The 25,752-nt window shown below is 66.4% G+C and overlaps 1 protein-coding gene across 8 annotated transcripts; it reads left to right on the top strand.

Moving 5' to 3' along the window:
- The first annotated feature begins 1,385 nt into the window (after positions 1-1,385).
- On the top strand, positions 1,386-25,752 carry PHRF1 (PHD and ring finger domains 1). Of its 8 annotated transcripts, none has more exons than XM_036220347.1 (18): positions 1,386-1,491; positions 4,885-5,000; positions 5,374-5,478; positions 7,404-7,606; positions 9,904-9,987; positions 11,394-11,518; positions 14,893-14,993; positions 15,113-15,288; positions 15,952-16,078; positions 18,553-18,680; positions 19,639-19,820; positions 20,210-20,329; positions 20,813-20,967; positions 21,630-24,188; positions 24,411-24,568; positions 24,723-24,983; positions 25,053-25,181; positions 25,393-25,752. In XM_036220347.1, the coding sequence occupies exons 2-18, from the start codon at positions 4,907-4,909 to the stop codon at positions 25,534-25,536; spliced, it is 4,851 nt and encodes a 1,616-aa protein (XP_036076240.1). In that variant the 5' UTR covers positions 1,386-1,491; positions 4,885-4,906; the 3' UTR covers positions 25,537-25,752. The 8 variants fall into 8 exon arrangements, with proteins under 8 accessions (XP_036076240.1, XP_036076239.1, XP_036076241.1 ...); XM_036220346.1 differs by having other exon boundaries at positions 5,371-5,478; positions 20,213-20,329; XM_036220348.1 differs by having other exon boundaries at positions 5,371-5,478; positions 21,630-24,182.

Genomic DNA, 25,752 nt, shown 5'->3' with positions numbered 1-25,752 from the left:
CCTGGGCAGCAGAACCCCTGGGAGGAGTCGTGGGCGCTTGCTATCTGCTTACTGGCCTCCCATTCTTTTTAAACTCCCTTCAGCCGCCTGCCTGCCCCCCGCGTTGAGGCCCTTAGGGCCATCAGTGGCCACCACCTCCCTCTACTCAGGCGCCCTGCTTGATGCGCCTTCTTCGCCTGGCTCCCAGAGCCCCTCTCCTGTTTTCTCCTGGCGCCCCTATCACTGGTCCCCTTCTTGGTCTCCTTTGCAGATTTTGGACTTCTTAACGTTGGGAGCCTGGGTCCTCTGCTGTTGCCGCCACCTCCCGCCCCCAGCACAAGTCCCACGTTTTTATCTCCAGTGCAGCCTCTGCCCAATCCTTGTCAGCTGCCCACTGAACGTCTCTTCAGGGATGTCCCGAGTGTGTGCCTCAGGTTCCCCCATGGGTCCTTCTGAGCATGGTTTCCGTCTTGAGCCTAGGCCATGGTGGCCCTTGAAAGGGAGTCACCAAAGTGGGCCACTAGTCTCCTGGGGTTTGCCCTGGCTGTTCTAGTCTGTTCCCACCCTGCGGCCCAGGGAATCTTGTAAGCCAGTGCGTGCCATTCTGCTCAAGACCCTCCATCGCCGCAGTCGTTGGCCCGGCATGAAAGCCCCACTGGCCACTCTCCAGTCACGCAGGCCTCCCATTTGTGGTCCAGCCAGCTTGTCCACGCTCTCGGCCCTCTGGTCTTTGCGAGGTCCATCCCACCATCTAATTAACGCTGGCGTGGGCTCCCGGGCTCCTGAGCCCCGAGTCCCACTCTGTTTATCTTTTTATCATAGCGCGAATCACACATCACGCGGCGCACAACTGGCAGTGTTCACCGTGCGGTGTGTGTGGACAGAGCGGGACTCGCTGCGGGTGTGTGGTCGCCGCTGCGCCCCGCTCCTGGGGGAGCCGCGCCCGCCGGTCTCATCAGCGCTTGGTCCACGAGTGAGCAGACGGCGCCAAGCTGCTCGTCCCTGGAGCGCCACGAGGCGGCCATCGCCGGGCTCCCGGCGGCTGCTCTCGGTCGGCGAGCCGCGGGCCGCGAGCTCGGGGGCGGGGCTGGGGCTCCAGGTGTGCCGGAAGGTCGTTCCCATTGGGCCTGGGCGCGGGCGGGGCGGACTGTACCAGCTCCCGGGAGGGGGAGGACGGCCCCGCACGGCCGGCCGGCGGGGGTTCGCGCCCCGCAGGTTCTCCCAGGGCGCTTGTCAGCCAGGCGTCCGCCCGGCAGGACACCGTGTCCCCGGCGCCCCGGGGTCCCGGCCGCGAGGAGCGGCGTCTTCCTCCGCCGCGGGCCTCTCCTCCTCCCCCCGGTCCTAGTGGTCCCCGCCAGTGGGCGGGGCGTGAGGGCCCCGGAAGCCCGCTCCGTGCACTTCCGGGTCGGGGAGCGCGCGGCGGCGGCGGCGGCGGCTAGGCCAGGCCCGGCCTCGTCCTGTCTCACTCGGGCGGCGGCGGTGAGCGCCTGGGAGCGGCCGGCGTGGCGCAAGGTGACCGGGGACGTGCGAGGGCCGCGCCATCCCCGGAGGCCGCGCCGCCCGCGGCCGCGCGGGCCGCCCCGGCGCCGCGCGCTTTGTCTGCGGCCTGCCCCGCCGTGCGAGGCCTGCGCCGCGCGGCCCCGGCGGCCCCGGGCAGCGGCAGGGACCCCTTGGCCGGCGCGAGGAGGCGCCGCGCCGGAGTCGGGAAGGCTTTCGGCCTGCTTTTGGGTTCCCGGGGTCGCCGCCTTCCTGTCCCGGCCGCTGGGAGCCTCTTCTCGTGACACCCTGTCCGCTGCGCTGTCGCCCTCCCGCTCGGAGCGCAGTGCGAGCCTTTGCAAACTCGTTAGCAGTTCCCGGTCGTCCCTGCTGCCCTCGGCTTCGAGGACGTTTGGGCAGGCCGGGGCGGTGGGTGGGATGGCGTCCTAGCTCTCATGTCAGGCTCAGGTAGTCTTCGCAGCCGTCTTCCGGGAGTAGGTGTTGTCCTTCCTGTTTGACGGAAGACTGGGTTTGAGCCCAGAGAGGTTAAGTAACTTGCCAGCACTGCACAGCCGCAGAGTTTACAGACGCCTCTCGTTTCTACAGCAGTGGTGGCCTGGACAGAAGCCAAGGCCAAGCTGAGGTTGACTTGGGACCCCGCACATCTTCCCTCTCCCTGGACCGTTTGTTTTTTCCCTCCTGTGGGAAAAGCGTTGGATCAGAATAACCTCCTGGCCTGTTCTCCGCACCAGGCAGGTGGCAGAGCCTGACGGGCGAGCCCAGCTTCGTCCTCTCAGCAGCCCTCCGGGGTGGACTTGGTGCCGCGTCGGCGCTGCGAAGGCTTTGGTGGGCCCGCGCTTTTTGACTTCCATTGCGTTCTAGTTTCGAGGTCTTGTGGCCTCTGTGGCAGACGATGAAGACTGACAAGTTGGCCGGATAGGCTTGCCGGGGCCTGGCAGTGGGCACTCATCCTGGCCCACGTTCAGTTGCCAGTTTCCACACCAGAGGCTCTTCCGGTTTCTTAGCAATGGTTGGAATTGTGGGTGCATTGGGTCCCTGAATTTGAAGAGAAGTGGAAATCCCTCATTCTGGTTTAATTTTCCCCTCAGTCTTCCTAAACCTGGAGGCTGAACAGGAGAGCCACAGAGTGCCGCCAGCCTCTGGGAGGGCCTGTGGGCTGCCCTGCAGAAATGGCCTCCTGGCCCTTGGTCTGGACGTGCGGGCAGATGTAGGGGTGTGTCAGGCAGGCGTGTGCAATCTGGGGCTGCTGGTGGGGCCAGTAGGTCCTAAGCTGGGAACCCCATGAACAAACAGCGTTCTGTCTGCAGGGTTTCTGACAGAGCGGGGTGGTGGGTGTCCCAAGTACTCTCTTGGCGTTCGCAGGGGTACTTGCTCGGGAAAGTATTTCAGAAGTTCCCCGGGGTCTTTTCCTGGGGTGCTGCCACAGTTGCGGTCAGTGGTGGTGCAGGAAAGGGTTGCAGCCTCAGGGCACTGGAACTCCCCCGCTACCCTTGTGGAGACTGTCAGGATGCCTTCCGAGGGCCCTGTGGCAGCTGTGCAGAAGGAGCGCTAGGCCCTCGGGACTGGGTCCCCGAGCCGCAGGCACTGGTGGAGTCCAGCCTCATTCCCGTGCTAGCATTGCTGGCCAGCCCCCGTGCCAGGCCCCACTGTGGCCTCATTGTCCTGTAAGGCAGGCCCTGCCGCTGTCCCGCGCAGGTGGGCCTCGGTCTCAGTGCACCGAGGGAGAAGCCAAGGGCGCTTCTGCGCACCTGTGGCTTCTGCGTGTGAAGCACAGGTGGGGATCTGCCTTGGTGCCGCGCCGCTGGCTTTGCCGCCCCCAGGCACTGGGGGACCTGCTGGTGTCCGGGTGCCCCTGCTGGGCCGGGGGCTGTGCGTGTTCGCCTCCCTCACTGGCTGTGTTTCTCCGGAGCAGGAGCTGCCACACTTAGGAGGGGCAGGCAGTTTTGGAGCAGGGTCCCAGGACGATGTTGCGGCATCCCATTATGGGAACAGCCACAGCCGTGGTTAGAGAGCTCCAGGCTGTCTGACCTGACCGCTGCAGGTATGGCGCCCGCGGGGGAGGCACCACTCTCCTGGATGGGCCGCAGGCTGTCGCCCCGTCACGGCTGTCCGTGTGTCTGCAGTGGGGGTCGTGGCCAGGGTGTGGGTGCAGGACAGGTACGGTCCTGCTGCCTCGCTGCGTCACCAAGCACAGGGGTGCAGACCCTTAGTCAGGTGGGGTTAATGATTCCACAGAACCCCTCTAAGTTTACTGTCCTGGGAGAAGCGACAGACGTCAGTTGATAATCTCATTAAATCAACCTTCTCCACCCCTCCCCCCGCCGACCATCTAAAGTTGGGCTTCGTATGGGAATTGGGCCCTAGGTCCAATTGTAACCTTGGCCTCTGCAGGGGCTTGTTCTCTGGGAATGTCAGAGCTGGTGACCACCCTTCTCCGCTTGCCGACATGCGGGATCTGGGAATGAGAGACCCTCTGGATACTGGGCACATGCTGGTCTGGCCCACCTTCCCCTGAGGCTTGCTTTGTCCCTCTGCTCTCTGGTCTCACGGGATCTCTTTCCTGTGGGCGTGGAGACTGGGCTTGGGGGGAGCCCGCTGTGCCGCGGGGGGACGGGGTTCTTCACCGGGTCTCATTGAGTTACTGAATGACTCCCTGTGAGGGGCTGTTCCCTAAAGGTCACCTGGGAAATGGGTGAATGACACTGATGAGAAAGAAACCCTAATTTGGGGACCACAGTTGGAGGCCCTGGTATAGGAGGAGCATTACGTCCTGCTCACTTCTGTCGTCCTTCCGCGACGTCCTTGCTGTGGCCTTGCACAGTAGGCAGGACAGGAATCCCCACGTGGAGATCAGGCCCAGGAAGCGTGGGCCTCTGCTTCCCGTGTCCCCACTCTGCTCCTCACAGTCTCCAGGGTCAGTGGTGCCCTGGGGTGTCTTGCAGGGGTGGTCAGGAGCCTCAGCGTGTGCTCATGGCTTCCCAGGGCAGGCAGGGGTGCGGAGGCCTGCTGGCCCGCCTTGGCCAACGGGGGCATGTCATGAGTGCCGGGAGAGGGCCCTGCGTGTCACCTGGACCTTTCTGGAGACCACCCCCTGTTGTTGAAGGCCCTTTGCCTCAGTTCCTGATAAGCCATTTCTTGCCGACCACCCGCTGAGGCTCAGCGAGGTTTGCTGGAAACAGACCTGGCCGGAGGGCGCTCTGTCCATAGGCGTCAGCGTTTCCCTCTGCGCCCGCCCTTTGTCGTGGGGATCGCTTTGTGTGCGTTCTCTCTCACAGCTCGTCCTCCTTGTCTTGGAGATGGACACGTGTCACTGGGGATGTGATGTGTAGAGAGTGTCATTCTTTCTGAGCGGGAGCTCTGCAGCCTGGCACAGTTGGGAACCAACTCCTTAACTCTGGTTCGTTTCAGGGCTGAACTCCAATGTCCAGCGATGGATGACGACAGCCTAGATGAGTTTGAGGACCAGACCCCGGGGCCAGATGCGCACCCACCGCTCAGCGCCGCTGCCCTGGCCAGGGACGCCGGTGAGCCCTCCCCCCCCCCCCCCGCCAGCACCGTGCGCGCACGCCGCGGCTGCACCTCGCGGAGGGAGCGGGGTGCCGCCTGCTCGCTCCAGGCTGTGGCTCCTGGAACAGCTGAGCCCCTGGCTGTTGTCTCGATGTCGTCTACGTGTGTTTTGATCGCTTTAAAATTGCTCCTGGCTTTTAAGTTGCTAGAGTGGTATGTGCTTTTGTGTACTTTTCATGGACGTGATGCTGAAATAGAGCGAAAGCCTGCCACTTCCCCCCCGCCCGCCCCGCCCCTGCCCCGCGCCCCTGGCAGCCCGGGGCTGGTGTGTGCATCAGCCTGGGTCGTGACTCTCCCCGGGCCTTGTTTTTGCCTGTGCCGGTCTAGAAGAAAGCAGTGACAGCGACAGTGGGGGTTCTGAGGATGACACGGGCAGTGAGCTCAGTGACAGCTCTGATGGAGAGGACGAGGAGGGGGACCTGGAAGACGGATCTGGTAAGAGTGCTGACGTGTGGGCGGCCTTGCTGTGACTTCTCTCACTGTGACGGGACCACTGGTTCTAAAAGGTCCTTAGTGGAATGGTGGCCTTGGGCACATCGGCCAGCGCGGGGTTTGAAAAGTTGGGGCAGAGCTGCCCGGCACAGTGGGCCTTGTCGGGCAGTTCCCTGGGGCGAATCCTCCTCTTCAGCGGCGGCAGGGGCTCACTTTGGTCGTCACCCTTCCTTGCGGTTCGGCGACACAGTGTGATGGGTCTCTCTGGTGAGGGCGGGAGAGTGTGCAGCAGCCCATGCTGAGGTTTTCCCAGGGACGGCACAAGCAGCCCCCGTGTTCTGACACAGTGAGCGGAAGGGCCCCCCCGCCCCGGTTCAGGCAGCCTCACCACAGCCCGAGGGGGGCCGCGGCCCGGGACCCCCAACCAGGATGCCGGCAGATCTGGGGCTCTGTCCTGTGGCCTCTCCTCTCACTCTGTTGCTCAGAAGCCTTCCGGTGTGGTCCTCGTGTGAACTGGGCACTTTGAGGGTGCCCGCCCTCGTCTGCACTGGGGTCTGGGCCCGCCGCCAGCAGCCACACCAGGCTACACCGTCGTCTCGTGGGGAGCCGTCTCCAGCGGCCCCTGAGAAGTGAGGGAGGTCAGTGGCTAAGGGCCTTGCACACCTGCTCGTCCTTATCACCCTCACTCTTGGTGGTACGGCTCCTCAGAGACTTCAGAGGTACTGCTCTGTGGTCCGAAACGTTGCAGAGGGCCCCGGTGGCCAGCTTCGCCTCCCTTCAGTCCTTGAGCTCCTGGAGTATCGTAGGAGTCAGGCCCCCTGGCCTCCACCTGCCTCTGCCCCCGGGGCCCTCAGCAAAGCAGAAACACTGAACAGAAAGTCAGTTGTTACTTGGCTTTCTACTTGCCATCCTCCAAAGTTTTCTGAACACCAATCTTACTGGTATTCTCCTGCTATGTGACAACCTACCACAAACGTGGTGGCTCGGGACAGCTCGCTCATGACCTCAGTGTCCTGCAGGTCGGCCGGCCAAGGCCGGGTCGCTGGCCCTCTGCTCAGTCTCCCCCCACTGACATTGAGAGGTCAGGGGGCCGCGGTTCCCACGTGAGGCTCAGTGTCCTCGTCCAGGGTCACTGCTCACTGGCCGAGTTAAGGTCCTTGTGGTTCGGGTCCAAAGTCCTTCTTCTGGCCGTTGCCGGGTGGGGACCACCCCTCACTTGGCAGCTTCTGCTGGCTGTTTGCCTTTGCTGCTGGGGGCTCACTTGATGAGGCCCAGTCCACCCCATAACCTCTCTGCCCGGGAGTGGCAGGGCCTGGGCGCTGGTCCTGCCCACTGTCGGGGGTAGCTGGGCGGGGCTCGGGGGCAGGTGAGGCCCCTGCTGCCCCTCTCGCCTGTCTCTGTCCGTGGCACGTAAGTCTTTATTTTAGTGGAGTTTTGGGGCAGGGAAGAGACACACATACATTGTGCTGTGAAGGCGTCTCCTGCCCCGGCCCCACTCCGACCTTCAGATGCTCTGGTGGCCAGATTGCCCGGTTAGGGGCTGGTGCACTCCACATCCCGCAGAAGGACAATCCCGGACCTCTCAGGGAGGACGGTTCGCTCCCACCAGGCTGAGGAGGGGCCGGGGTGCCGGGCGGGGCTCTCCAGCCCCCCACCGTGGGAGGCGGGCTGGCCCCTGGGCACCCTGCCTCCTGCAGGGTCTGACTCAGCTCTGGCGGGGGCTGGGGTGGGTGCTGCTCAGTGAGGGCCGTGTCGTCTTGGCTTGAAGCAGCCAGAGGTGAGGTGCCAGCGCCGGCCAACCTGGCAGGGCTGTGGGAAGGGGTCTGTCCCTCGGGCGGGGGTTTTAGGAACGCTCTTTCCTGCGGCAGCTGCGGCCGCTGGCGCCCCGTGCTCAGCTCACACGGTCACGCCGCTTCCTCTTCCTCAAGGTTCCGAAGGTTCCGAAGACGACGACGGCGTGGAGATGACGGCGGACGCTCAGGGGAGGCTGGAGGCCAGTGGCGCCCTGAACTCCGACGACGACTCTGAGAGCTGCCCCATTTGTCTCAACACTTTCAGGGGCCAGGTTGTGGGGACACCGCAGAGCTGTGCCCACTACTTCTGCCTGGACTGTATCGTGGAATGGTCCAAGGTGAGGTGGCTTCTCTCAGGGGTCCTTCCTCCCTCGGGACGGTTCCCGCTGTCTGCAGGGGACCCAGCCTGTGGCTGGCCTCTAGCCGGCCAGCTCTGTTCTGTGGCAGAAGTGGACCACACAGTTGTCCTGACTTGGACTCCTGCGTCGTTGGCTCTCGGGCTGCATGAGGGTTGTCAGACCCATGTCCTTTGGGGACCTGTCTGCAGACACACTGAATGACTCGTTGATTCGTCGACCCGTGCGAGTCACCCGGTCTGCACCTGCAGCCATCTATAGGGACAGAGAGCAGGGCCGTCAGCTCAGTGCTGATTCGTGGTGGCTAGCAAGGAAAGGGACTGTCCTCAAACAGGCGGAGGGCGTTTTCCAGCTGCACACAGCGCACTTCAGCCGAGCCGTAGTGGGGAGGGTCCCAAAGAGGTGGCGTAACGCAGGCGGGCGGCGGTCCCTGCGACCCCACCGTCTCCAAGAATCGTCACCTCCGCCATCCTGAGCTCTGCCTCCTGTCGCTCCACCTGTAACTTCACCTTCACGGACACTGAAGGTCACAGATCTCCACGCTGTCATGTGACCCGGGGTGACTGATAGTGACAGCTCAGCCTCTGACACCCAGCGCCGTCGTCCTCGCTTTCCCAGATAGCTCGGAAGCACCCCGTCCGGCTGCCTGTGAACCAGGAGGGGACATCACCCGTGCCGCCCGCATGGCCGTGCGTCTGCCGGCTGGCGCTTCCTCTGCCTCCGCCCCCTCGGTCCTGCCCTGTGCTGGTGGCTCCGCTGCCCGGCTTATGTTCACGTTTAGGTCTGGGGCGCGTGAAGAAGGTATTTGTTTACTAACGAGCTGTCGGAATGTTGCGCTCCACGAGATTGCTGGATACCGGTTAACGAAGATTAGAAATTGTAGCGATCTCAGAAACGGTTGGTGAGATGTGTTAGACTTTAAAGAGGTTTTCTGAACAGTTGCGACCAAGTGCAGAAGGATCACTTTCTGAAAGGATCACCTCCTACCAGAGAGAGGGCAGTGGGGATGCAGGTTCATCTGAGTCGTGGCCATGTCTGGAGCACTTGATGGGCTGTGAAGCGCCTCCTGGACGGAAAGGAAATGCCAGGAATCGCCAAGCTAATTTTGAGAAGTGGGTAATCACCTTCTGGATGTTGAGATTACAAACTCCAGTGATCACACTGGAATTGCCCGGGACGGGAAACGGGCAGCAGGAGCGTGGCATGGGGACTGGAGGGGACAGCGCTCACGGCCGGGGCAGGCAGCACCTCAGTCTCCTCGGGGGGGCCCTTCTGTAAGTGTGCGTGAGATGGGTGAGGGGCCGGCCCCCCCCCACACACAGTGCCACGTGGCTTCTGGGCTGGAAGGGAGATTAGCACCCTGGGGCACGCAGGCGGCTGGGTCAGGGAGCAGGGAAAGGCTCGAACGAGGCTCTCAGCTGGTCAGAGGAGATTGACGAGTGGACAGCAAGTGTGGGGGTGTCAAGGTTCCCAGGACGTGCACGTGCCATCGCAAGGCAGCAGCTCCGCGCAGCTGCGGGAGCCTCGGGCGGGAGACGGAGCCCGCCGCGCGTGGGGTGAGGGGGCCGCGACCCCTGCAGCCTCAGAGGGGGCGCGCTGGCGCCCTGCGAGCCAGCGAGGGCGGCGGACCAAGCGCGTCTGCCGGACACGCCGAGCATGCGCACGGAGCCCCTCTTTGCCACCCAGACCAGAAGCAGCGCCCGGCACAGGGGCCCCACGCGGCTGCCTGGGGGCGGGCCGCGGCGCTGGGGGCTCGGGCAGTGGCGACCGGCGGCAGTTTGTCGGAGCTCATCCACACACGTGGGAGGTGCGTGCGCGTTGGTGTGTACAGCGTGCCCGTGACGGCAGCCGGGAACTAGGTCCTCAGGGGTGTGGAAACCGTCGGCGGGGGCCGAACGGCCGCCGTGCGTCTGACAAGTGTCCGCGGCGTGTCGCGGGGCCCTCGTCGCCCCCCGGGAGACGGCGGGCGGCCCGTGGGGCGCCGGCAGAGTGTCGGAGCAGAGGCCCGTGGCGGGGGCGTGCCGGGGCCAGTCCCTGCCGCGTCCCCGCTCGCCCACCCCGCGGTTTTCTTAGCGCTCAGCACGTGCCGCGACGTGCACACGCCTTGTCTCCCGTCTTCTCTTCCGCGAGGCGGGGTTCCCGTCTCTCTCCCTGCCGCGTCCCTAGCAGCCAGCACGGGGCCTGGCGACAGGTGGCCAGCGGGACTTGACTCCCGTTCCGGGCGCCGTGTCGACGGTGCTGCGCTGTCAGCGTCCCGACGCAGCTCTCGTCTCTTCCAGAACGCCAACTCCTGCCCGGTCGACCGCACCGTGTTCAAGTGTATTTGTATCCGAGCCTGCTACGGCGGGAAAATCTTGAAGAAGGTGAGTGTCCGCGCGGCGCCCCCCGGGGCCGGGGCTCACGACTGGTGCGTGTGTCGTGGGGAAACGTGCGCGCGGCAGGGAGACACGGGCATGGCCGCTCCTCGCAGTCCTGTCCTCCACCCTCCTCGCGCCAGAGCTGCTGTCCGGAGCCGCGGCAGCCGGGAGAGGCATGGTCACGGGCGGCCCGGCCTGGGGCAGGAGGCCGGCCTCCTGGGCCCGGGGCTCTCCGAGTGCGCGGCTGCGGCCATGGGCCGTGCAGGCCGGCGCCGGGGCCACGCGCCTTCACCCTTCAGCGCTTGCGTTTGCACCCACGCGGAGACGCGGAAGGCCTGCGTGGGCCCCTGCTGTCGGGGACCAGAGACGCACCCTGGGTCCCATGAGTGTAGGAGGGCGCGTCTCGGTGCTGTAGGCCTGCCCCTGCATTGACGGGGTGCACAGAGTCACGTGCGGGGGCTCCGCCTCCGCGTCGGCGCGTTTCTGCTGGAGTCCAGCATCCTCTGCGCCGTGCCCTCGAGTCCGTGTGGGAGGCGGCAGCTTTGGTTTTGCGGGTCCAGGCCCCTGTCGCCAGCCCTGTATGCTCTGTTCTCCCCACAGGGCTGGGCCTTGGGCCGTTGGGCCACCAAGGCCTCTGTCGTGCGGGCCTTCTCCGCGCAGGCGGTTCTCTCGGAGGGTTTGCCTTCTAAGCGCACGGGCCCCGAGCTGTCCCGGGGCGAGGCCCTGTGGGGGAAAGATCTGAGTGGCAGCGTGCAGGAGGGCCGGGGGCCTCGCTTGGCGTGAAGGTGCAGACAGAGGAGTGTCTCGAGCACGTCCCCTGGGGGCTCCTGGCACAGCGGAGGACGTGAGCAGCGGAGGCCAGTTCCTGGGCCGGGCTCTCAGGTGGTAGGCTGGCAGGAGGTGGGCAGGGGGCAGAGGCCACCTGCACTGCCGAGGGCCTGTCTGCAGAGCTCCGCGGGTCGGGCGGAGTGCTGGACGCCTCGTCGTGAGGCCCCTGGGAACACCTGTGACGGGGTTCCCGGTGCGCAGCTGCGACCGTCATCCTTCGGTGGTCGTGCTTCCGCGTCTGCTTGATGGTGGCTGTTCGGAGAGCTCGGGGCTGCCCAGGGCCGCCGCCTGTCACAGCCGCGGCGGGGTGTGCTGTGCCCGTCCCTGGGCTGTCTCCACCTGGCTCTGCTCGGAGCCTTTCCGTGGGGTTGCTGTGTTTTCTTCGCGGCCGACTGCCCTGGAATGGTCCCCCGGAAGGGTTGGGAATGTGATGTCCGTGTGCGCCTGGGGCTCTGGACGTCGGGACCCGCGGACCACAGGTGGCCCCCGGGAGCTGAGGGGTCTCTTATCAGTGGCCGCACGTCCGGCCGCGCATGCCGTCTGGGCTCCGACTGCCACGTGAACGCGGTGCTGTCTGCCTCCAGATCCCGGTGCAGAGCGCCAGAGCCGCTGAGGACGAGGATGAGGACGAGGACCCCACCTTCTGCGAGGTCTGTGGCCACAGTGACCGGGAGGACCGCTTGCTCCTCTGTGACGGCTGTGATGCCGGGTAAGCGTGAGAGTCCACCCCCTCCTCCGCCCCTGGGGCTCCAGAAAGAGGCGGGCGGCGGTGGCCAGGCCGCGTCCTGGAGCACAGGGCTCCGTTTGCGACCTGTCAGAGGGACTTCCTGCAGGGCTTCCGTCCGCAGTGACACCAGCGTCCCTGCTCGGGACACGAGCCCCTGCGCCCCCTGCCCCAGCGCCAGAGGCTCCGTGACACCGTCGGTCCCCGCAGGCCCCACGGGCTTTCGTCATTGCCATGTACATTCTCCACCTGTTCCCCTGACGTCACACGCGACAGCGACCAAGGAAAATAGGCCGGGGGACCGTGGCAGGCCGGGCGGGGCCGGGCAGCAGGCCTGGGGCCCAGGGCGGGGTGCACGCGGGACCCGCCTTCCTGCCCGGCCAGGCCCCAGAGGTGCGGCCGCTGGCTGCTCCATGCCCCTCGGGCCCCCCACGCCTCCTGTCCAAGCCGCCACCGGCCACAGGGCATCCAGCAGGCCCTGCCACTGTCACTGCCGCTCCTGTCCCTGTGCCATCTGCCTGGTCTCAGGCCCTCTGCCTGGCCAGTCCCCGCAGGGTTTCCTTGCACGTCTGAAGACTTTCTGCTACGAAAGGGTGACAGGGCTGCGGAAAGCGCCCCGCGCAGACTGGTCCGGGCGCGGGCGGCCTCCGCCCGCTGGGCTCGCACGCTCGCGGAACGTCACGGCCCCCTCCGTTGCTGCAAGTCTCAGCTCGCAGCCATATTGGGCGGCAGTTCTCTGGACCTGGTCTTGGCCTTTCAGGGTTCCTTGGAGCTATGTGTCTGCTACTGTGAGTCTGGAGGGCAGAGGTGGGGCCTGGTGTCCCGCAGGCCAGAGCGCGCGGGGCAGCACTGACTGCGGTCTCATGGGGACACAGGGCCCGGGGGTGGCGGAGCGCTCAGAACTCTGCTCACGTGGGAGGAGAGTCCAGCTCCCAGGGGCTGCGGCTGAGCTGGGCACGTGGGGGAAGGGTCCGGGACAGCGGGGCGCCGCCGTGGAGGGGGAGGCCTGGCGCCCGCCTGGCTGGCGTCACAGGCCCGGCCTCCACAGCCGCCCTGCTCCCCCCGCCCCGCCCCCGCCGGACCGCGGCGCCTCCTTCCTGCGTTTTCTGGCGGCCTCAGGCGGCCCACGAGCCTGGCTGGTGCCGTTGGCGCGTCACTCACAAAGCCGTTTTCCGTGAGGTTTGCACTGAGCCTGTGATTCTTTTATTCCTCCCCCTCTTTAATTCCTCCCCCCACTTCCACCCCTGACCTGCGGATGTTGCTGTTTCCCCTTAAGAACTGGACCTCGGAAGGCGGGGCGTCTCCTCACACACGCTCGCGGCGTGCACCTGGGGTACGGTCCGCGGGTCCACCTGGGGCGCGAACCCAGGGCCTTCGGACGTGCCGACCGCTGCACTGCGGAGCCACCCGGGCCTGCGATTCTTAATCCTGTTCGTTCTTTACGTCGAGGTCTTTTTTTTAATTCTAGTAATTTTTAACAGTGATTCTTAGGGATTTTGACAATTTCATTAATTTTTTCCCACGTTGTACAGATATGAATTTAGTGTATCGATGTTACGTGTTTGAATTTCTTAACACTTTAAGAAATTCAAGTGCATAAAAATCCCAGTGAGTCTGAAACGTTAATGGCCTCATCTGTTAACATTTGCTACTTGCTAAACTATCTTACGGTCGTTTTTCCAATTTCAAAGTTACGTATCTAAAGTTAGTCCGTTACTCATTTTATTTATTTATTTTTCTGGGATTTATTTATTTTATACATTTTATCTATTTTTCCTCTTCTCCCCTGCCACTGTTACTCGTTTTAAAACGGAATCACAGGTCGTCTGTAGGTGCACGAATATGCCAGGTGCTTTCACTAGTATGTGAAATAAGGGACAGGTTGTTTCTGGTTGTTTTTTATTTGAAATCTAACATAAAAGTATTTATTCACCACGGAGACACCTCAGGACCACATGGGCCACATAGCTGCGGCCGTCCACGTTGGGCCGCAGGGCATTTCTTGGCTGCATGGGAGCTGCGTGCATGACCAGGTCGGCCGCAGGCACTGTCCTGGCAGGCGGTGGGCGCAGGTGGCTGGGTACCTGTCACGTGTGGCCTCTGCTCGAGCCCTCAGAGCTGGGTGAGGACTTCGGTTCAGCTGTCCGGGAGTCTTGGCAGGCGTGCGAGCTTCCTCTGAGCGCTCGATTTTGTTCCTGAGACCGTGAGGGGGCCATCTCAGGCTGGCGTTGACTTGGGGTTCGGGGTGCTCCCTAGTGCTCGATGCTGGCCTCGGTGGGAGTTGCCACCGCCCCGCCCCCTGTGTCCATCCCTCGTGGTCCTGGAGTGGGGTCCCAGGAGGGTTCGGGGAGGGAGGCGGCGTCCTCCCTGCCCCACGTCTCACGGGTGCTCAGCTGGTTCAGCTTCGAGCGGCACGTGGGCATTAAACTGACCCCATTCGAGGCTTGGGCTGCAGGAGTCGGCATCCAGTCACCATGAGGGTCACCTGCCTGGGGCTGCCCCGGGTCTTGGGAAGCAGTCTGGAGCGTTCTGGCACAGACAGCCTGGGCCGGCAGCGGCTCCCCAGGGCGGCTTTCCTCGGAGGCTGCGCGGGGGCCGGAACGCACACCGCGGCTGGCGGCGCAGCAGCCGCTCAGACCGGGCTGCAGGGGGCCAGCGCCAGCCTCCGAACTCTCGGGCCGCAGGGTGGCGGCGTGTGGGTGGCCTGGGAGGACCAGCAGACGCCTCGCCGTGGCTGAGACCAGCCTCCAGGCGAAGGCGGGCTCAAGGCGCACGCGGCAGTGGGCCGTGGGCCCGTGGGGGTCACACCGCCAGCCCGTGGGGTCACACCGCCACTGCTCTCGCCCGGTCCCTTCACGCGGTGTGCCGCCTCCGGGGACTCTGGGCACCAGTGGGGCTCCCTTCGGAGCACGGAGCTGCCCAGAAGCCCGCCGTAGAGGTCTGTCCGCCCAGAACGCTGGGACGGTGGAGGACCGAGGTCTCAAGCGTGGGGGGCCGGCCTCCGAGCAGGCTAGCCCCTGCGTGCCCACGCGGGAGCTGCTTGTGGCCTGGGCGGAGGCCAGGCCGATTCCGCCGAGAGCTCCCGGCCGTAGGCGCCCCTCGCAGTGCCCTCGCAGGCCCTTCCTCTGCTGGGGCGGAGGAGCACGGCGTCCCCTCTGCTGAGAGTCAGGGCCCCACTCGTGACCTCGTTTAACCCTCCTCAGCCCCAAGAGGCCCCATCTCCAATGCCGCCAACCCGCGGGGGTGGGGGTGCGCTTCGGCCCCCAGCAGCCGTGCTGCACCCTTGGGTGCACCTGGGCGCCTGCTCCGTGGCACAGGGTGCTCAGCGAGGTGGCCGTCTCACGGGCCGTGTGCTGCAGGTACCACATGGAGTGTCTGGAGCCGCCCCTCCGGGAGGTGCCGGTGGACGAGTGGTTCTGCCCGGAGTGCGCCCCCTCCACAGCTGCTGCCACTGCCACAGGTAGTGCCCCCCGGGGCAGGGCGCGGCGGAGCAGAGGGTCGGGGGGTCGTGGTGCTCAGGGCCCCCTGCGGGGAGGGCCTGGCAGGCATGCAGCAGCCCGGGCTCTCGTCTCCCCCAAGACGCGGGTCTCGTGAGCGAGGAGGAGGTCTCCCTGCTCTTGGCCGACACCGTGCCCACCTCCAGCCGGCTGTGGCCACACACGGGGCGGACCCGGGCCATCGCCAGGACGCGGCAGAGCGAGCGCGTCCGAGCCACCGTGAACCGGAACCGCATGTCCACTGCCAGCAGGGTCCAGGTGGGGCTCCCTGTCGCTCGGGCCCCGCCCCCCTTCCCTCCAGGGCTGGCCCCAGACCCGGAGCTGACTCGTGGGCGGTGGCAGTGTCGTGGGTTAGTCAGCGCCCTTTGCGGTCGAGTGTCTTCCCTGGGGAGGGTCGCCAACTCGAGGATGGGTTGAGAGGACTGGGGGCACTTGGGTCCTGGGCCCTTCGGCACAAATGCCCCTCCCACCCCCAGCTGTCAGAGCCGAGGCCCGCAGTCCGTCCGGGCTCCCTGCGCCTCCGTCCCGCGCCCGCTCGTGACTGCTGTTTCCGGCATGTCTCTGGTCCACCCCCTTTTCCCCAGCCCCCGACCCCACCCCGCCTGGCCGTGCAGGTCCCTCTGCCCTCACCCTGAACCTGCTTCTCGGTAGGTCTCCCCCGCCCCCCCACCGCGCCCTGGGTGCGTCCTGGCCCCTGCCCGAGGGAAGCTCTCAGCAGTGGGTCTGTGGAGAGAGAGAGGCTGGTGCTAGCCGTGGGCATCCGCTTTGCACTCGGCTCAGTGGAGGTGGTCTCGGGGCCCACGAGGGGCCAGACGAGGTGCTGTCCCCCCACTGCGGCACTGCCCAGGGCCGTCCCTGGGAGAGGGTGCTGTGCAACGTCCTGCGGCCGCCCCACTGACCGGCGGCCCCTCTGCTGTTCAGCGCATCCCGCAGTACCTGACGTCTTCCCTGCTCGACGAAACCATCGAGGCCGTGGTCTCCGGCCTGAGTACTGCCGTGTACCAGCGCCCCACGACGCCCTGGGCCCCCACCAAGCGGCGAAGGAAAGGTGAGTGGGGCGCGGTGGCTTTGGCTGTGGTGCTCATGTGTCCCCGACAGCAGCCGGCCAGATGCCGTCCCCTGCCAGCCTGCCCCGGAGCGCGCACGGCGGGGCGCGGCCCTGGCTCCAGGGCGGGCGGGGGGTGGGGGGCAGGTAGAAGAACCGACTCACGAGTCACGTGGCCCAGCCCTTTGCCCGTCTGGTAACTTCATCCCAGTCGAGTCCCGTTCCTCCCGGGGGCCGGGCTCAGCCGCGTGCTCGGCCCCCCTGCCCCCCCCCCCCGCCGCGTCCCCGTTTTGCCCCAGTGCCACGTCGTGGGTGGCCCGTGGTTCGGTTCCGACTTCTGTCCCTTTGTTTGTTTGTTCGTTTTGTATGGTGGGTCACGATCTGGGCTCCTGACATGCTGCCGCATTGAGACACCCACGGGCCTGGTCGCACCCGCTCTGGTTGGAGAGACGTGCCTGACGCCCCGCGGCCCCCGGGCGGCCCGGGCTGCGCTGTCCTTTAGGCCGCCAGGGTGGCTGTGCGCGTTGTCGGTCTCGCGACCCCGAGCGTGCTCAGGCCAGCTGCTCAGCCCGCAGCTTGGGGCCTGGCGTCGGCGTCCCTCCCCGGGCCACGAGGACTCGAGGGGCCGTGAAGGCTCTTGCACAAGTCTGTTGTGGGCACGTGCCTTCGTTTCTCAGGCCAGCGCGCGATGGGCTGTGTCCGGGTCCCGCCCGGTCGCGGCGTGAGCCTGACGCACCCCACATCTCGCCGGCACTCGGGTCGGTCAGCGTTCGCGCCATGCCAGGGGCACGTGCTGGGTCTCAGGTCGGGGTCTGTTTGGCCCTGTGACCCCACCACCGGTGCCGCGACGCCGTATTGCTTTTGGACATGGCGAGTGTGTGCAGGTGGCCTGTCCTCGCACGGCCTCCGTGCCGGCCGGGACGCGGACACCCCCGAGCGCCGCAGTGGCGTCTGCGGGTCAGAGCTTGGGGGGCCCCCTCCGCGCGTACTGACCCTTGGCTCAAAATCCGGGGTTACAGGCGCTCTGCTTCTCGTGCTCCTGTCTGCACGCCCTTGGCGCGTGGCCAACCGCCCCTTCCCGGCAGTGACGTGTGCAGGCGGGTGTGTCTCCGTCGTGCGAGGGCGGGCTGAGTCAACCCGCAGACGGCTTCCCGTTCCGTCCGCTCAGAGCAGGATTGAAGATTTTTTTCCCTTTGACCCTAACAGGTAGCCAGCTAAAGATATTACAGGCAGACAGCTTACCAGTGGTAACAGATCAGTTCTGTGCTTGTCGCCTAGCCAACGAAGCCCTTACAGACCGGGGCCAGCCTTGGGCCTGCAGACAGGGAGGCCAGAGCCCCCGCCCAGCCGCCCGTCCGGCCTTGGCGCCTGGCCAGTGTCACCTCATCTCCACCCCCGCCCACCCCCGCCCACATCAATTCAAAGCAGTTCTTTTTAGCCGTTGTCTTTTTTTTGCTTTATGTCCCTAAAAGAGGGATGCTCCTTAACTTACCCACGTACCTTCCGTTACACCTGAGGACGCGAGCTCCTTCCCGCCACACGGCAGTCAGCGCTGAAAGTTCTGATGGTGTCATAAATGTCATAGAATTTTAAAAAATGATTTCTTTGAATCCAGAACCAAGTAAGATCCGTGTTGGATGGTGGCTGCGCCCGGTAAGTGTGTCTGTGTCCTCTGGGTTGTGGAGTCTTTATTCTCAGCGTCCCCCTGGTCAGCTGTGCCCACGCACTGTCAGCTCGTAGCTGCCCGGCCCGCCCGCCCGCCCGCCCGCAGCCTGATGATTGGAGCTTCGCAGTCCAGCCAGCGCGGGGCCCTGCAGGCTTCCTGGGGGTGGGCGTCTGTCGGCCGCGTGTGCCCACAGCGCTCCAGGGCACAGGCCCACGACACACTGGGACAGCGAGGGGAGGCCGACCTGCACCAGCTGCTGCCCAGTCGTGTGGCTTTTAGGGACAAGGCTTTCCACGCCTTCTGTCGGTAGTGACCAGACCAGGGACCGTGCAGGTTTTCAGCGCTGTGAGCGCGTGGGTTTGGGCGTGCGGCGTGCGGCGCCCCCTCCACACCAGGGTTCCTGTGCACCCCGAGAGGCGCTGGCGCGTCGGCCCTGGGCGGCCCTCACAGCGTCCCCACGGCAGCTGGTTGGGACTGACCTCTGGGCACCTCTGCAGCTTTGTGTCGTTAATGCACACGGAAACCACGAGTTTTCACGTCTCTCGGGAGAGCCCTTCTCTGGTGAGACCACAGAGCGCGCACGGCTGCCGGTGCGCGTCACCGTGCCCGTGGTCATCAAGGTCTGTCCCAACTCTGTGTGAAGCGCGTGCTGGTTTCGAGTCAGAGCTGCAAACCACAGTGGAGTCTGTCGCCCTCGCTGGGCGTGCGCCCCACCGCTCCGTGGGCTGGGCGTGCGTGTCCGGTAAGACCCCGCGCCGCAGCGGCGTGCGGGCGCACAGGGGCGCGCTGACGGCCGGCGTCCTCTCTGCAGGGAGACGGAGGAGAGCGGCGGGGAGGAAGAAGGTGCAGCGCAGACCGCCTCCGAGGAGCAAGGGCTCCGGGACGAGGTCCAGGCGGCGCCAGGGCCGCGCCAAGAAGAGGAAGGGGCGGACGCCGAAGGTAGCGTGGCCCGGCCAGCTCGCGTCCGCGGCGCGGCGGGGCTGGGCTCCCGCAGCACGAGGTGTTCCCCAGGGTCCTTTGGGGCCTGGCATCCTGAGGGGTAGTGCGAGAGGCCTGAGACCCAAGGGCTGGGCCAGGCCACCAGCTTGTCGGGGAGTCTCGCCGACTGTCGCCCGGGGAACGGGAGCTGCCGGCGTGAGTCGAGAGGGAGGTGCCAGCATGGGAGTCCAGGCGAGGTGGCCGTGGCGAGGGGTGGCCACGTGACCCTTGTCTCAAGTGCTTCCTCCTCACCCTGGGTCCTGCACCGGACATTTGAGACGTTTAACCCACAGAACGTAAAGGGCTGAACTGCGGTCGTTGTCCGAGTGCGTCTGTGATTCTAACGTTGCCTGGTCCGTGCGAATTCGCGGGCGTGGGTTAGTGTGGAAGTGAGTTTTACTTTTAAGTGGAAGAGCAGAAGCCGGGGCCGTTCGCCCAGCCCCTCCGCAGTGAGTAAAGCCAGAGCTGCAGCTGCACGTGGGCACCGGCGCCGGCCTCGCCGGGGCAGTCCCGGGGCCCCCGCCTGGGCAGGGGCGTGGGGGCCGTGCTGGGGGCGCCGTCCCCACGACATCTGCTCCTCAGGTGGCCGTTTAAACGCGGCTGCGAGGCAGCCACCCGGTGGATGGTTTCTTCCTCTTCCACGAGTCTTTGCTCAAAACAAAACTGCCTGATGACAGACAGCAGCACGTGGTGGCCCACTGCTGCTTTGGGGGTGCGCCGCTGTTTGGGGCACGCCGTGGGCTCTGTGGCTGGCGAAGCCCCTGCAGGGCCGTGACGAGCGTCGCGAGCCCCCGCACTTCGGGGCGGCGCGGGTTCACCCGGCGTCCGTGCCGCCAGGCCGCAGCCCGGCAGTTTTCCTAGAGCCTTCGGTTTCTGTCTCACGTGTCAGTCACGCTCTTTCTTTGTCGCCGCGGTTCAGAATGAAGTCACAGCTCGCTGTCGCATTGCAAGGACGCTGGGCCTCCGGAGGCCGGTCCGCGGGGCCTGCATCCCGTCGGTGTACAAGCCCGCAGACCCCTCCCTGGGGCTGCTGCGCGCGGACATCGGGGCCGCCTCTCTCTCTCTGTTTGGAGACCCCTACGAGCTGGACCCCTTCGACAGGTGACCGCAGGGGGCCCGTCCTGTGCGGGCACCGTCTGTATTCGGGCAGCCGGGTGTCACTCCCCTCTGCTCTCGGTGTGGGTGGTGGGCGCGGCGGGTGGCGGCTCTGCCCCCGCGCCGGCTGCAGTCGGGTGCCGTGTAGGAACGGTCGCACGTGCTCGTCCCCTGCCCCGGAGCATCACGCACCCGCCCCCACCCCGTTCCCGCTCAGAGGCTCAGCCAGCCGCCCAGGCGGACGGGCCCGGGCCCGTGTGCAGTGTCCGGTCCTGAGCGCTGCCACGTGGGACAGTGCTCAGCCCACCCTGGCTGGACACTGAGCAGGGGCCGGGAGATGCCCCCGGGTCTTGGGTGTGGGTCACCTGTCTGTGCGGCCTGTGTCCTCCCTCCAGCAGTGAAGAGCCGGCTGCAAACCCAGCTTCCCCTCTGAGCACCAAGAGGAGGGTGCTGTCCCGGTCGGCCCTGCGGTCCCACCAGCCGGTGGCGCGGCCCGTCCCCATGGGGCTGTCCAGGTACATCTAGGGGGCCTAGGGCAGCGGGGCCAGTGGCTGGCTGGGGCTCCACGTCGGCATGGCGTTCTGCCTCCTAGACACAGAGACCTTTCCGACCCCTCCCCTTGGCTTCTCAGTCAGGAAGTGCCACGGCCAGTCTTGGCCCAAGGGCTCGGGGGTGACGCCGCAGGCCGCAGCTCCTTGGGCCACCCGCGTGCCTGCCCCTTGCCAGGCGCACCCACGGGGGAGGGGCTGGCCGGCAGCCAGACTCCTGTGCTGCTTTTGGCTGGCGGTGTTCTGATGTTTGAGTCCTCGGGGAATGAAAGCAAACCCGCAATCCCTGTAGAGGCTCCAGACAGCCTCTTTTCCTTCAGTCGCGGCTGCTGGGGGGCCCACTCCTCCCTCCTGAGGGCTGGCGACAGCCTGCTCTCAGCACGGCAGCCAGGACGGGGGGCCGTGGGGGCCGTGGGGCCCGCACTGGCAGGGTCTGCTCTGCACCCACAGGAGGAGCGTCCCCGCCGTGGCGCCCGAGCCGGAGATGGACGCAGCTCCCGCGTCAGACCTGCTAGGCAGCATCCTGTCTGGCCAGAGCCTCCTGCTGATGGACAGTGCTGACGTCACCATCCACCGGGACGGCTCGCTCAGCGCCAAGCGGGCAGGTGAGGCAGCTCCGCACGGCTGGCCCTGCCCGCCGCCTCACTCCCTCCGTTCTCGCAGAAGCACGGCTCCCCAGAAACCAGCGTGCACCCCGGCGCAGCATTGGCTTCTGAGTGCCGGCTGAGCGCTGAGGTGTGCTGGGTGTCTCCACTCACTGGAGACGTGGGGGCGCCGTTCGGCTCCACCGATTTCCCTCCACTTCCTGCACAGTGCACGAGCACGTGATTCAGGTGGCGACCGTCTCCAGCCCACGGCCCCTCCTGGGCCGTCGCGGGGCTGGCCTATGTTCTCAGCGCCACGGGAGCCCGCCACCGGGCCTTCCCGCTCTGATCAGGGCCCTGGCAGGCTGTCTGGGGGACAGGGCCGCAGTGGACGGGGCTTGGCGCCTCCCGTCCCACCCCCTTTGAAGCATCTGTGGTTTGGGTGTGTCCTGGGCCACGAGCAGCAGCGGAAAGGCGAGGCGGGAGGGCGGCCCTCTGGTGCCGCGGAGCCGGAGCCCGTCGAAGGGAGGGCCGTGCGGCGCCGCCAGCCCCAGCTCGGGGTGTTTAGCTGAGGGGGCACATCGGAGGCGTCTGAAACACACAGCTGAAAGGCCGTCGTGTTCACGGAGGTCGGATGAATGGTTGGACTTCCTAACGGGGCCTGTTCGCCTTCTGTCTTCCAGTGCCAGCGTCTTTTCAGAGAAACTCAGCGGGTCCGTGTGCCGAGGGAGACAGCCCTGGGCCCGGCGATGGCCTGCGGCCCAGAGCGCCACACTCGGGGTGCTCGGGAGGCCTGGGTTCGCGCTGTCAGGGCAAGCCCGCCCCTTCCTGCATCCCTGCGCTCTCAGGGGGTGCTGCGGTGAGGCCAGACTCCTCGGGGGCCCCTCGGTCCAGCCAGGCTCAGAGCGCATCGAATGCGACCAGTCCCAGCTCCAAACAGCATGACAGCCCCCAGTTTAATGGTGACAGCAAGCAAGCTTTGCCTCTTAGATTTGCATCTAAGACCTCAAACGGTAACTTGCCATCTAAGAGTGCTGGGCTGGGACAGGCCACCAGACCAGCTCCTAGGAGAACTGACATCTCTGAGCTGCCCAGGATACCAAAGATCAGAAGGGACGACGGAGGCAGCAGACGGGAGGGCCCGGCCCCGGCCCCGGCCCCGGCCGGCGGGCAGCAGGTCAGCATCCCCAGCTCGTGCATTAGCCGGCTCACGGGCCGGGAGGGCCCCGGGCAGCCCGGCCTTGGCACCCGGGCCGACGGCGAGCCCCGTGGCAGGGCCTCGCAGGAGCCCGGTGTGCACTCGGGGAGTGGCACCCAGCCCCCCGGCCCGCTAGGACCCTCGAGGGCAAAGGGCAGTGGCACAGGCTTCCAGAGCTTCCGGATCAACATTCCCGGGAGCGCGGCGCACACCAGCAGACTGCCCCCGCCTGGCTTCTGCGACACCTTCCGGCCCGTGGACAACAAGGCGCCGAGGAAGGACAGCGCCTCGTCCTTGTTCTCCCTCAGGAAGACCAAGCAGCTCGAGAGCGAGATCTACGACCCCTTCGACCCCACGGGCTCCGACTCCAGTTCCGCCAGCAGCCCCGAGCGCCTGGGCTCTGGCCTCCTGCCCTCGGAGATCACGCGCACCATCTCCGTGGACAGCCCCAGGGCCGCGCCCCTGCCGGCCGTGCGCCGCGTCACCTCCTACACCGTGGAGGCGGGCTCTTCGGAGGAGCCTGGGCCCCCTCACGGGCCTTCCTTAGATGTGCTCAAGCTCCCAGACGAAGAGGGGCCCCCCGAGGGTCGGGGCCCCGCAGCCCGGGCACAAAGGCCATCCCCGCCAGGGCCCTGGGAAGACGAGGACCCGCCACTCCACAGTTCCTTCTTCAGTGCTGAGGAACGGACGGTGACCTGTGTGACGGGGACGGAACCAGATGTCCCACCGCCCGCGCCGCCCACCCACAGGGCCGTGGAGTTGCAGGCCCAGCCCCGCTCCCGCTCCCGCTCCCGCTCCACGTCCAGCTCCCGCGGCAGAAAGGAAGCCAGAAGGAAGCGGGCCCCTGCCAGGGAGCCCAGGAGGACCCGCTCAGGCACCCGCTCTGGCTCCCGCTCTGGGGATGGGAGCTCGGGGTCAGTGTCGCCACCGGTGGGTGAGGATAACGCCAGGAGGCAGCAGCCCAAGGCCCGGAGCCGGAGGTCCTCCAGTGAGTGCTCCAGCAGCCACGAGCGAGCCAGGCGGAAGAAGGCCAAGGACAAGGGCAGGGAGAGGAGTAGGGGCTTCCGGGGCCCCGGCCGGCGCAGGTCCCGCTCTCGGTCCGGCAGCCCAGGCGGCTCCTCCCACGAGCACCAGGACAGCAGGCGGAGGCGGCGACGGCGGTCAGGGTCCAGGCCCCGGGGGCGGGGCTGCTCTCCGCCCAGCAGCCTGGACAGGGCCTGGAGGCCCCGCCACCCCAGGGAGAGAAGCCGGGAGCGGCCGCGAGACAGGCGGGGCTCCCGTGAGAGGAGGAAGCACAGGTCCCGGTCACCCAGGTCCTCGAGCGCGGAGCACAGGCCCCGTGAGCACCGGCGGCCTCGTTCCCGTGAGCACCGGCCCCGGCCCCGTCCCCCGGAGAGGGAGCCTCCAGCGAAGGGGGCTTCCCCGGCAGTCCCGCCCCCCGAGGGGCCGCAGCCGCACAGCGAGTCCCCCGCCCCGCTGCTGGCCTGGGCGGGAGCTGGTGCCTTAGCAGAAGGGACCAAGGCCGAGGCCCTCCCAAGAGCCTCTGCTGTCCCAGAGGTGTCGGCGGGGTGTCCGCCCGAGGACCTGGATTATGGGGATTCCGTCGAGGCGGGGCACGTCTTTGAAGACTTTTCGGGGGAAGGCATTTTCATGCAGCTGGATGACATGAGCTCCCCACCCTCCCCGGAGAGCACGGACTCCTCCCCGGAGCGAGCCTTCCCCCCCAACCCTGCCGCCCCTGCCGCCGGCCAGCACCAGGACACCGGCCCGGCCGTGGCTGTCATCAGAAGGGAGGCGTCGCCGGTGCACGGTGAAGACGCAGCGCAGCCCTTGCCCTGGGCCGAGGGTCCCCAAGGGCTGCTCTTGTTCCAGCGGGGTCCGGCCAGGGCCGCTGTGGTGCCTGGCACGCCGGGAGGTCTGGCTGTGGGGCAGGAGGAGGGCCCCCCTCAGACCCCGGCGCTGCGGGCCAAGGCCCCCGTGAAGAGAGTGACCTGGAACCTGCAGGAGGCGGCGGGCGGCGCCCTGGCCGAGGACAGAGGCCCGCGTGAGTAGGGAGCCCCTGGGCGTGCCGGGCGGCTGGGTGGCGTGCCGGGCAGCACGGGGGGCCGTCTCCGCCACACCAGAGGTGCAGGGCTGATCGAGGAGGTGGCTGCAGCCCGGCCCGTGTTCCTTGCTGCTGGGTCGCTTCTCTGGAATTTTCCAGCCAGGAAGCAGCCTTTGGGCTGAGGTAGCCACAAAGCACCCACCTCCCTGTGTTGGCCCTCAGGGATGCCACTTCACAGGCCGCAGCCGCCCCAGGAAGAGGCCTGGGAAACGGAAGACAAGGGCCCTGTGGCGGCCCCCCAGCAGGCGCCGCTCCCGGAGCCGCCTCCCCATGGTCACCTGCTTCCAGAGCCTGGCTTCCCGGACGCTGATGCCATTCAGGTGGGTACCTGTGCCGGAGGCCTTGCACCCGGCCACTCAGGCTGCGTGCGGCTCGGGCAGAGGCCATCACGCTGCTCCCTTCCTGCCTGGGCTGTCGGTGCTCCGGGAGAAGATGGGGCGCGCGGTGGCTTTAGCGGGCTGCTTTCTCGCCCAGGTGTATAACCCTAGCCTGCCTTCTGCTCCGGCCTTGCCCTTGAGCATCCCGCCCTACGCGCCGGTCAGCCAGCCCACGGTCCAGTTCATCCTGCAGGGGAGTCTGCCCCTGGCGGGCTGCGGGGTGGCACAGAGCCCAGCCCCAGTGCCCACCATCCTGACCACAGCCTCAGAGCCTGCTGGCCACGCCACCGCCACCAACAACTCAGAGGAGAGGACGGCCACGCCCCGGCCGGCCGCAGAGAAGACCAAGAACGAGGAGGTAAGTCCTGCCCCGGCATCGGGGTGGCGGGCCGGACGCGGGCGCCCACACGCGTGTCTGCACCCCTAGTACATGAAGAAGCTGCACGTCCAGGAGCGGGCGGTGGAGGAGGTGAAGCTGGCCATCAAGCCTTTCTACCAGAGGCGGGAGGTGACGAAGGACGAGTACAAAGACATTCTCCGCAAGGCCGTGCAGAAGGTGCGCGGGGGCCGGGGGCCGAGCCGCGTCTGAGCACCGGGGCTGGGGGGGGGGGGTTGGGGCAGTGTCCTTGGGACTTGCGAAACAGGCGCATGCAGCAACGAGGAAGGCGCGACCCCACGGGACGTCTCTGGTCGGCTTGGTGGGACCCTTAGCAGCCCGGGAGGTGGACTGTGACAGGGCCTCTGGGTGTTTGTGCCCCATCCCCCAGATCTGCCACAGCAAGAGCGGGGAGATCAACCCCGTGAAGGTGGGCAACCTGGTGAAGGCGTACGTGGACAAGTACAGGCACATGCGCAGGCACCGGAGGCCCGAGGCTGGCGAGGAGCCGCCCGCCCAGGGCGCGGAGGGCTGAGGCGGCGGCCGCACGGCGCCCCAGGGGCCGGCGTTCTGTCGGGAGTGGCAGAAGCAGCAGACTGGGGACAGCCAGCGCTCCTGTTTCAGGGTTCCTGTGATCACGCGTGGGTCTGTGCACCTGTTCTGTTCACAGTTTAAACTGGACTCTTTTATATTATAGATACACTGTTTCATTGTGTACTAATTTATCAAAAATGGATTATCTTTAGAAATA

Source organism: Rousettus aegyptiacus, unplaced genomic scaffold, assembly GCF_014176215.1.
Source record: "Rousettus aegyptiacus isolate mRouAeg1 unplaced genomic scaffold, mRouAeg1.p scaffold_m13_p_5, whole genome shotgun sequence".
Taxonomy (NCBI): domain Eukaryota; kingdom Metazoa; phylum Chordata; class Mammalia; order Chiroptera; family Pteropodidae; genus Rousettus; species Rousettus aegyptiacus.
This window is presented reverse-complemented; position numbering and strand designations above follow the sequence as displayed.

Bases quoted from the DNA above. Each gene is read 5' to 3' on its own strand.
- PHRF1 (XM_036220344.1), top strand. From the start codon at position 4,907: ATGGATGACGACAGCCTAGATGAGTTTGAGGACCAGACCCCGGGGCCA. The intron at 18,681-19,638 runs GTAGCGTGGCCC...GCCGCGGTTCAG, and splicing joins GGAAGGGGCGGACGCCGAAG to AATGAAGTCACAGCTCGCTG. The intron at 25,182-25,392 runs GTGCGCGGGGGC...CCCATCCCCCAG, and splicing joins TCCGCAAGGCCGTGCAGAAG to ATCTGCCACAGCAAGAGCGG.